Raw genomic sequence first — 12,106 nt, 5'->3', positions numbered from 1 at the left:
TTTGATCAGATCCCAGCAGTCATAACAACTATCTTTTATGAAAAGCCAGCTGTAGATCCAGCCATGTGTTGGGTAACATGAGAAGTACAAGGAGCAAATAAAATGAGAAAAAAGCTTCCCTCAAGAAGCTTATGGTACAGAAGTCAATGATTATAAGAGGGAGAAAGTGGTAAGCCAGAATTTAAAGGAAGGCAAGGGTGCCTTTAGCTAAGGATTATTTTCAGCTAGAGACAATTGAGAAGTAGATATCTCTCCATATTTGTCTAAAAACAAGACACAAATTTGTAAAGATACCCAAGACCATTCTAGACCCTTATAAGCTGGAATTGATACCAGGGGAACATAACAAACTTTACTTATCTTCCATTAGTTCCTCCATATATTTGCCTTCCCACAATTTGCCAACCTAGAAATTCAGTCCTTTCCCTTTATCTTGTCACTTCTCTAAAAATCTATCATCCTGTCAAGATTCTGTATATGCCCAAGTTCTAACCACCACTTTGTTACCCATTACTGAGTCTTTTTCCCATGTGTATGTACACTGCGCGTGTTAGTAAACTTCTGATTGTTTTTCTCTTGTTAATCTGTCTTTTGTCAGTCTCATTTACAGAGCTCTAGGCAATGAGCCTAATATCATTAGAGGGAAAACAGTTTTATTTTGCTATGGTATCCTCCTCAATGAAGGTTGACCCCGAATTTGGGGAGAATTCAGAGGTCATAGGCATTGAAATCATACTGGCTCCAGCCAGAATGTTTTTGCCTTGGCCTGTTTTGTATGATCCTTGACATAAAATGGATGCTCCATAACTGTTGGCAATCTCTCTTATTCCAAGGATGATTAGAAAGGTAATCAGCCAAGAGAGGCTGTGATCTGCCTGGACATTCTCCGGGTGAAATGGAAGTCTAAGGAAGTTAAGGATAGAAATAGGAACGAGGTATTGGAGGCTGGCCCTTTTGACACTCTCAGCTATATCCTGGCTCTAGCAGAAATCTCTAGGGTATTTTACTGGTTAAAGTGCAGTAGCAAGAGGCTAAGTGTGGACACAACATGCATATTTGGACCCTATTGCTTTGGCTCTGTACACTCTTGAAAATTTGGTGTTGAAAGAAACAGTTGCACTAAATTCTTCATATTTATGGCAGGAATCCTGGGGTGAGCCTCACCTCTACAACACTATGTGACCTCAGTTCTTTTTACCCATAAAAGTGAGTTTTTATGATCTTTTGCACGTCATTTTGCTCTTGACTTTGTTTTGAGTAAGTTTGATATCAAATGTTTAGCTCACCCTATTGATTGTACAGAACTATAGTTTGCATTTCAGGGCATTAAACCAACTCTGATTTTATTATTTCCCTACTCTTGCTTCTATTTCCAACAATTCTTCATTTATCCTTTGGCATTGATTGCTTACATTTCAGTTAACCATATTAAACCCTGAAACAAATTTTATACACTTAAACTGTGAGAAATTTGCTTCTTTCTCACAAACATAAAATCCCAGTGTAAAAGGCAGCTTAGAGACCATTCAATTCATGATTTTCTCAAAGTACAGTCCTTTAACCACCTGCTTCAGGAAATGCCTGGGGTTCTCATTAAAAATGCCAGACCTACTGAGTTTGGATCTTTCAAAGTAAGTCCCTGGATTCTGCAGTTTTACAACTTAATTTTCCAGGTAGTTCTTATGTACAGCACCGTCTGAAAAACCATTGCACTATCCTCAGCCTATCTCAATGTGTGTCTGCCTATTCAGCAAGATTCTTTAGCATTATCTTTGAAGAATTAATTGGGAAATAATTAATCCAGCTCCCTAATTTGTAGATGAGAAAATAAAGCTCACAAAGTATAAATAACTCACTTCAGGTTGTGCCTGCTTTTCACACCCTTCTTCCCTACCTGATGGTTACGTTTATGGGAAACCCCAAATTATTCCCAAAGCAAAAAGAAACTACTTGTATTGTTTCTTTTCTTGCTCAATAAAGGAGGCTCCAACAGGACCCAGGTGGCAGTGACTTGATGAACTCATTTAGCTTTAAGCTTAGAGCAAAGGCCAGTAAAACTGAGTAAGAGTGGTAATAAGTTTCTATTACTCACTAAAGTCTATTTTCTGAGAATTAGAAGGAAAATGCCTGCCATTCAAAGGAAAGGATAATGCAAAACTTAACACTCATTTAGTTAGAAGAACTCTACTCTCTTCCAAGGTAGGATTGAACTACTTAAATAGAAGTTCCTTATTAAAACAACACTGATGTCTGAAAGCATAATAAAGAGTTTAGCAGAAGATAGGATTCTTCAGATTTTATGGTTTCGCAGTAAACGTGAGCCTGGATTGCCTGTGAAGAGTAATGTAAGATCTGATTAAAGTTTAGATTATTGCACAAACATATGGATGTTAAATAAGTTGCATTAAAAAGAATTACTCTTGCCCTTGGCTATGCTCACACCTCCAAACAAAGTAATGTTTCTTGATGATCTCAATAAGTTACTAAACTGCCCTTAAAAACCTAATTTTGCATGAAACCCTGGAGCAAAACTTGGCAATATTAAGATGCAGATTTTCCATGGACCAGCATGCACTTACTTTGGGCCCTGTGGCGGTAAGCATTCATTTGACACGCATCATAAAGCCAGCAAGCAGCCCTTTGTCAGGAACCGAGCAGTTGCCAAACATGAAACATGGAGAAACTATGGGAACTGGTTCCAGTTTTTCAATTTACAACCCAGCCCTTTCTTTTTCAGAGTTAGTCTTCTGATGATTCTGAAATGTGTTTTGAGGAGCGAAGGCAATAAATAATGACCAAGTACCTTTTAACTGTGAATTGAGATACATTTTGGAGTAGAATCTGAAAACACGTCCAAACCTGTATGTTTTTGATGCTAATGATTTATAAGTCTCCGCCAAGAGTAAATCCATAATGTATTTTCCATACATAGAGTAGAATGCCATGAGTTTTTATCACAGTAAGTCAGGAACTTTGATAAAATTCAAAAAAATTTTTCAAAATTTTTTAATTAATATACTCTCAATAAAAAGATTTGCCATAGGAAAAATACTTTAAATAGAATATAATATTTGAAAACATTAAATAATTACTCATAATAATTTCAACATCATTAATTTTTCATTTGGAAAAAATTACCAAGTTATATACATTATCTCAGTCATTTTATCTATGACTTTAAGCTTCTATTTGGCAATATTTTGTCAACCTTTTTTTCTTACTGCTGATATCTGAAAGTAACACAATTATTTTCTTTGGAAAATGTTCAACAATTCAGCATTTTTATTAGTCAGGTCACATTTTCACCTGTTTTCCACCAGTTATTTTTACTTAGTGAAGTTTTGCCAATAATCCTAAGGGGGATGGATACTCTGATAAATGTCAGTATGTCCCCAAATATGAATACTATTATTTAAAATGAATGTGTATCTATATACCTGTCACCTAAACTCTATGAAAATATTGAAAATTTCCTTCAGCATTTATCTGGTTGGCACACTGGAAAATTCCAGTCCCCCAGGGGTTAACACTTCACCTTTCCTCTCAGACAAACATAGTCTGAGAGAAAAAGTAAAAGAGCCCAAAAGCTCTTCTGTGACCTTCAACTCATGTTCAGCATTAATGGTGAACACAAATTGCTTATTGAGCTTATCATTTACATCAGAGATTATAGAGGAGAGGAAAAAGTGCTTACCAATTCCAGCTTCTCCAACAATCCAGGAGAGGCGAATGAAGAGCATGACACCCCAGATATTCAGCATGCATCTTACCTGTGAGTCAAAGGCACATTGACAGGGACGTGAGAAGTGAGAAAGGGGCAAAACCCAGGTCTTTGCAAGTCTGGTGTTCAGGCCTTGCTAACACTTCGTCTACTAGAACACTGAGTGGATAACTTTCATTTGTAAACATAGGAGCTTTCTCACCAGCACACCTTTCACCCATCCAAACTTCACAGCACCGGATTTATCTTCTTCTTCTTTGTTTTCAGCTTGATCATCTCCAGACATCCCATCACCGTTAGCCACCCTGTCAGCCGAACCTGGGGCCACTGCCACATTCTGCATTTTTACAGACAGTTGAAAACACAGTATATGGTCAATAAACACTTGGTTCCATACAAAGTTCGGAGCCAATCAAAACAGTGGACATACACTTTTAGACAAAAAAAACTGCAGACATTTTAATAAGATAATTAATTTTTGCCCTGGGAAGCTGAGTGATTTTAGGCACCAAGACTGCAGGTGTGGTAAAGGAACCCAGGCAGTTCTGCTGGTAAGAATATTACTGTAGAATAAATGGCCAGATTTGCATTTGTTTAGAACACAAAAGGAAAAAAGAGAAAAGAAGGGGTGCAATCTAGAGAGGGCAGTCTATCATAAGCGAATGAGGGCCTTTGAGAAGAGGGCCTGAAAATTAACCTTCCTTGTATTATGGAGGTCCTGGCCTTCCTCCCCTTATGATCTATGGGCCTCATTTTGCTCATCTAAAATAATGAGGACAAAACTTCTCTACTCACATCAGAGTATCTTTAAGAAGGTTCAACGAAAGAATATAGACTTTTTATTTTATTTTATTTTTAAGAAAAACGTGTGAAGGCACCACACGGCTACAAGGATGCTATTTCTGTAGGGAGGACTTCCTTCAGATGCAACACGGCTTTGCCCGAGAACGGTGCTGTTAGTATTGCACAGACGGAGAGAAGCCTCACCATTAGACAGATAGGCTGAGTAGAAACAAGAAGTGAGTAGTATAAAAAAGGTTATACCTTTATTTATTTGTTTATTTTCCCTGGGCCTAATTTTGAAAAAGAGCTTCCTCATCAGTAGGAAGTCTATGAATTCAAGAGGAGAGAAAGCAGCTCGGTTTCTCTCAAGAACAACTCCCTAATTTCTCTTTTAGGCATGACCTTTATTTATTTCAGCTGCTTCCACTGGATTTAGCTTATCTGACACTTACCTGACTCATTAATGGTTAGACTACACCCAGTGTACTCCCCAAAGCAATCTTCCCAGGAAGGGGTTTGAGACAATTGGGGAAGTTTTTTAATTCAGCACATAATTACCATTATTAAAGAACAACTTTATTTTGTTTAAATGTTTTAAATGATTTAAGCACAGAGTGATGTGTAATAGGTCTTAGGCAAGGGCATGTTTTCCCCCCTAAAATAGAACTATATGAAATAAATACTCAGTACTTATTGTAAGAACCTTATTTGGGGATGATTGAAGTTCTCGCCCTTGCCCTGCTCAAGGATTCTTGCTGCTTTGGGCTTTGTGTGCATTAGCCTACTCACTGTAAACTGACCCTAATTTGGGCTGTTTACTCCACTTGACTTTTACTTTATGTCTCCTTCCAGCATTTTTTTTTACCTCTCTCTGTACTTAAGGATTTCTCCCAACTTTGTTTTCCTGTAAGGCTTTTTTCATGATACTAATGTGAGCGGGGAAGCCAATGTAATACAATGCAATGAGTCGTTGTATGTCAACTGAACTGAAGGAAGATGGTGATGTGGGTTACTTCTCGTCAATGCCAGTCAAGGCCTCATCCAGTAGGCCATCGATAAACAGCATTGAATCCATAAAGTGAACTTGAAGGCCACCTGATCTCCATCTCTTAGGAGCCGATAACTTAGTTTCTTATCCATTCATGCTTGTTATTTCTTTTCTCTTCCTCACCTATTGGGCATTCCATTTCTCACTGTTTTCTTTGTGTAGTCCACATTAAAAGAGAAAAAGGAATGGAAAAAATCCAAAGCTAGATTGTTTTATTATCTTACAACAGCATTTGGGAGAAAAGTTGGATGACAAAGGATACAACTTGATAGTTAAAATTTAGTTCTGAATTACCCAAGGTATATCCTAATTAAGCATCCTTAAGTCCCAATTTATACAGATAATTGAAAGCTGACATCATATATTCACATCAGTGTAAGATATGAAAAAACAAAGTCCATGGAAATGGAGGCTGAACTAACAGAGAAGGACCTGGTGCTCTATACCAGCCACAAATGCAAGTTACATATGGAATATGTAAGTCACAATTTTTCAGTAGTTACTTTTTAAAAAGTAAAAAGAAATTAGTGAAATAGCATGGGTTCCAATGTGGACCCTTAAATTTAAAATGTATATTTAATTTCTGTAGAATATCATATTTTTTATATTTGCAGTGTAAATATTCATGAACAGTTTAGCACCCCATCTGGTAGGAGGAGCCTGAATCACAGACCATCTTAATAATATAATTTACTTAATAGAATCTATATAAAATATTATCACCTCAATTATATAATTGATATAAACATAGTAATGAGGTAGTTTACATTCCTTTTTTCACACTGTGTCTTGGGGATCTGGCATGTGGTTTACATTGACAGCCAATTGTCATATCGATATCATACAGCCAATTACAAATAGATGAAACAGTTAAGGTTGTTTTCCAGTTAATTACAAACTCAACTTTTCTCTAAGAAAATTCTACACATGTAAGGTGGCTGAGTGTGTCAAATGTAACTTTCATTTTCCACAGCTGGAAAATCAGTGAGAGCAGGAAATTGAGAAATGTGTTAAAATGTCCATGAATGTTGAAGAGATTATTTGATTAGGAGATTCATTTATTGACTTATCACGAGAAAAACTTTAAAACTTGTCAGTACTTTACATAGGATCTTAATCAAGATCCCATGGCAAGATTAAGAAGTACAAATTGTCAATTATAAAAATAGTCACAGGGTTATAAAGGAATATAGTAATAAAATTATAACCACTATATGTGGTGTTAGATGGGTGATCACTTCGTAAGGTATATAAATGTCTAATCACTATATTGTACACTGAAACTAATATAATATTGCATGTCACTACAAATGGAAAATGAATTAATTTAAAAATTGTTATTTAAATGTTAATATGCTGGGGGGCAAAAAGATCCATGGCCAGACCATTGGCAGCTACTCATTCAGAGAGAAGGCAATTTCTCTTCCTTGCATTAAGTGGGGATCCCATGAGACAAAGTCTTAATCACTTGCTTTATAAAAGTTGTCCTGGGAATAAAACCCACGTTTTATGATTAAACCTGAACTTGAAGGTTTGGTCCAGGAAATTGCTCTGCTCTCTGATGAACTCTGAGGGTAACTGTGACCCTTAGATCTGGATGAATGAGAATGCTAATTCCTGTGAAAAACATCTCACAAAGTAGACTACAGGATGACTAAGATATTTAACATTACCCTTTAAATGAACATTTCTATCTGATTGATATTCTTCCACTAATGTTTAACAGTTCTTTACTTTATAACTAAGACATCATAATATAATGTGAAAAGAATATTCTGTAGGGCATGTGAGGGAAATAATCATATATGGAAATTAATAAGGCAATATTTTCTTAACTCTTCAAAAATAGAGTCAATGTAAGATGTCTAGCCCTCCCTTAGGTAAATATGTTCAACCTGCTAGAGTTTCAAAGTTTTAAATATATTTATACGTTAGAGAGCAAAAAAAAACTTGAATGCATAGATTTTTTCTATTACCTGCGAAGGTCTGATAGTAAATTTACAAGTACAGAATGCATTCCATTGCTTGCTCTCATGTGGGAGCTGAACCATCGATGCACCACATACACTAGAAAACTTGGAATCTGGTTTGGGCTATTCAATTAATTCAGGGTGTGTCCTCCAGCAAGTTATGTAACCTTTTCCTGGATACTGCAAATGAGGATAAATCCACTGGGTTTTCTGAAAATCTTACTTTGAAGTAGTTTACTCTAAGGCAAAATCATTTTTCTGTGTTTGCCATCTTCCTGTTCCGACATGGCAAAGCAAAACTTGGTATCACTTCTTAATAAAAGCCTCTTTTACAAGCCCAAACAGCAATTATAAAATCACGTTATCATCAAAGTACGGACAAGGCTGCGGGTGGAGGCTTTGTGGGGACTCCGTGGCTGTAAGCTGTAGCCAGTGGCAGGCAGACTTCTGGCTGCTGCATATTCTTGGGACCAAAGTCTGCGAGACTAATAAAAGTTTTATGATTGCTGCCTGAAACCAGTTTTTTCCTGTATACTTTGAATTAATTTGTTCACACTCCATTATCATAAATGATGACCCACAACCTTTCATAAATGCACTTTAAATTGCATTGCTTTAGGGAATGATTATTTATTTACTGAGAGTTTGTACCTGTGCATCAAGTATTCAGAGGAGACAAAATAAAGTGACTCAGAAAGAAAAACAGGAGAAAAGAAAGACCATTTGATAAAAATTTTTGTTGCACTAATGCTGATAAACTAGTAAAGCTTCAGTCATATACAATTAAGGGGTAAATGAAAAAATTAACATATTTATTCTTTAAGTTCTAATTAGATACATGTTTTCAAGTTTTTAGCCTATCATCTAGGGAAAGCAGAAATTTAAGAGCACTACTAAGTAGTTCCATAAATATTCAGGCCTACATGATACCTTCCTCATTGTTTTAAACTTTCCTTTATTATTGAAATGTTTAAACCTATGCACCACTAGGGAGAGTACTGTATCTCACGGACCCACCACTCTGCTCCGACAGTTACCAACAGGTGGCCAACCTCACCCGACCTGCGCCTCTCAGACTGCTGCCCCTGGATTGTTCTAAAACTAATTCCAGGAAGAACCAGAGAATTCTTAAGGTTCATTTCAGAAAAAAAAGTATAATTCTACTCATATTTTATATTTTAATGATCAATATTATTGTGTTTGTGCATTTCTAGCCCTTGTGATAAAAGGGAGCATTTTAAATCATGAAAATAAAACAAAACAGAAACAGACTCATAGATACAGAGAACAGACTGATGGTTGCCAGAGGGGAGGGGGGTGGGAGTGGTGAAAAAGGTGAAGGGATTAAGAAGTACAAACTGCTAGTTGTAAAGTTAGTTCTGGTTGTGTAATATCATAGTATATACAGTCAAGAATATCATAACTGTATGGTGACATCCTGGTGACCGACTTTTAAGGTATAGAAATATCTAATCACTATGTTGCACACTCTAAAGGAATGTAATATAGTCAACTATAAATAAAAATAAAACTTAAAAAAGGAAATAAGAGGGTTTTTTTCTTGTTTTGAAACTTATTATAAACCATGCCTCTAAATCATACCAATGCTATAGTTTATAATCACAGTATTTTTCCTATATCCAAAAACACAGGGCTCACACGCAAAGTGACTTATGTTTTTGATACCTTGGGCCATAAGGTAGCTATATGTGATAAACCATGATAAACCCAAATGAGAAAATGAAATTAAATGATTCTTAATATTTTCAAAGAATGCTTTAAGGGAACTCCCACTCTACTCACCATCTATCACTAAACTATTTTTAATGGGAAACTAATCTTCCTTGTTTGTTTTCACAGAGTATTTTAATAGCAAGAGCTCCCAGGTATGGCCTTGGGCACTAAAAACTCGAACAGGTATGAGAATGAGGGCTAAGTTGCAGAGTTCCACTCCTACAAATATTTTAGGGGGAGCTTTTGGTCCTCACTGGCCTTCAAGGAATTCATTGTCTCAATTTTAATGTCTATTTTATTTGCCTTGGTGATATTTCTAATATCCCCAATTTGAAGGCTAAAGTTTCAAATCTGACCTTCAAAATACTTTACAAAAAATTACTTTCTAGAGAACACATTTGTACATTTTGTTTTTCCTTTTATAGAAGATAAACATTTCTATACTAACTTATGTGATTTAATGTGTTTTGACTACATATCCCTAATTTCTACCCATAGCAATGCTATTTGACTTATAAAATAAAATTTTAGAGAGTAGAGGTCAAACCTCTTTAACTCACTTTATGCAGTACCTCTTGTAAATAAATTGCAAATAAATGCTTTTGATGATGACAATGAAAATTGAGACCTACTGAATTTTGTAGGGAAAGCACCATAATCTCTTGACACCTTCCCAAAATAAGGAAGGAATTGGGATCTCCTGCTAAACCCATCATGACTGAGGTGTGTTTTCTTCTTTGTGCCTTTCTTCTTTGTGTGGTTTTCTATCACCATGGAATGAGCTGAGGCAAAGAACTATGGGAGAACAGGCTGAGGATGAAATAGGTCATAACTTCGGAGTCATGTAAGCGTGGGTTCAACTTATTAATCACATGACCTTTGCTTCTTGACCTTGGAAGTTTGAGTTCTCTAAATGATTGTTTTTTCTTCTAACGTCTACAGGATTTTATAAAACTTTCACCACCTATAAAATAAAAATAATAGAAGTACCTAACTTGAAAAAATGTTAAAAAGATTGAATGAGATTTTGCTAAGTGTGAGCATCATGCTTGATACATATATAGTTTATTATATATATATCAGAGTCATATTTAATGCTTTTATTCATAAATTTCTTTTATTACTTGTTAACAACCTAATGATCTGAATGTGAAGTCATTCTGCTGTTTTTGTTTTGAATCAATTTGTAAACAGTTGACTTCCTAAGAGAATATTTCCATTTTAATCTTTTAAAATATTTCATACTTTTTATAAACAGTTTATTTCAATGACTTCAGAATACCAATTTTGATAAAAAGGCTATATATTTTCTTGATTCCCTTGTAATTATATCTTTTCTGAAATGCTAACAACAATGGTTGTTAGTAAGGCTGAAAGGAGTTCTATGGAAAGGTAGCTATAAGAATTAAGCTGGATACTAAAAATGGGATTAGTTTTACACAGTAAAAAATACTAGATAATATTTGCCAGATATATAATAATCATTATACATGTTTTGATATGGAAAGATCTCCAAAGTACATTGTTAAATGAAAACAGCTGAGTGTAGGACAATGAGCAATATTGTCCTCACCATATATATATATATATATATATACACACACACACACACATATGTGTGTGTGTGTATGTGTGTATAAACATTTGTATAGGCATAGAAAATTTCAGGAGAGATTTTTAAGAAACCCTCAGTAATGAGTCCCTTGAAGAGAATAACTAAATATTTTCATTATTTAAGAGAGATTTCATTATATATATTTTAGTACTTGTTAAAATATTGGATTGATGTATATTTTACTTTTTAAATAATATTTTAAATAAAAGTTAGCTAGTATAAAAAATATCATCATCACTAGCAACAAACATATTTGAGTTTCTATCTATTGGAGGCAATATGCTAGACTTAAAATTCATATAAAAACATTAGTATTCACAAGCATCTTGCAAGATCATTTGAAGTTATGTAGCTTGTATAACTGTAGAGCAAATAGGGGATGAAGTACTTTTTTTCTGCTTTTAGTTAGAGTTTTCAAAAATCCTTACTTCGTACTCACCAGCACAGGCATTTAACTCTTTAGGACATAATGAAAAGGATTTCTTCATCTATGATTTCAGATCACTAGGATTACACATTCTGTCAATATCTACCACTGCTAGAGTTTCACTTAAGATAGAAACTTAATATCTTTCAAACTTATTTTCTATTTTATCTATTAGGACAAATTGGTCATGTAATTTTTTCTGGCTTGGAAATTATAGCTACAGTTTGCACAAAATCCAATTGCTTTCTTACTATATATGTTCTGCCATTTAGTATAAATGTACTGTTCCTATAAGGCTTTTTAAAGTAATATAATCATGGATACAAAAAAGATCACCAAACATGTAATATGTCAACTACTTTCTACTTTTAAATTAAGTAAACACTATCATTCACAATTTTTTGCACACCAAATCTGTGACATATCTTTATATTATCATGCAATGTTCACTCTAGTTGTGATTTGAGAAGCTGTCATAAAAGTGTCAAGGGCCACAGGAAGCTGGCAGTACAGTTACATTAGGGGCAGGTCTTCATCTTTTATTTGGGGGTGTGGGCAGTGAAAAGCAGGGGGGACAGTAGTGGCAAATTCACTGTCAAGGAAGAAAGAGCTGAACCTAAGAAGGTACAACTATTACTGTCTGCAGCCAAAGGCTACCACAGGATAGAACACAGAGAGAAAGACTTATCCCTACAACTTTAGTAACACTACAATGGCCCTGGTTATAGGAATGTGCCTATTGTAGATTTTGTGGTTGTATTTGAATTCTGCTCACAAGTTGGCTATGTGGATACTCCTGTGTGATTCA

General features: G+C 35.2%; 1 protein-coding gene across 3 annotated transcripts in view; it reads right to left on the bottom strand.

The window, feature by feature from the left end:
• Positions 1–12,106, bottom strand: part of SLC12A1 (solute carrier family 12 member 1) — an 81,853-nt gene that overhangs the window by 67,258 nt on the left and 2,489 nt on the right. For all 3 annotated transcript variants that reach the window (XM_036033212.1, XM_028507438.2, XM_028507439.2), the window contains exons 2-3: positions 3,924–4,058; positions 3,695–3,770 (exon numbers count right to left, since the gene is read on the bottom strand). In XM_036033212.1, coding sequence (XP_035889105.1) covers positions 3,695–3,770; positions 3,924–4,058 — 211 coding nt within the window. The remainder of the gene's footprint in view (positions 1–3,694; positions 3,771–3,923; positions 4,059–12,106) is intronic.

Source organism: Phyllostomus discolor, chromosome 1 (genome assembly GCF_004126475.2).
Source record: "Phyllostomus discolor isolate MPI-MPIP mPhyDis1 chromosome 1, mPhyDis1.pri.v3, whole genome shotgun sequence".
NCBI lineage: Eukaryota > Metazoa > Chordata > Mammalia > Chiroptera > Phyllostomidae > Phyllostomus > Phyllostomus discolor.
This window is presented reverse-complemented; position numbering and strand designations above follow the sequence as displayed.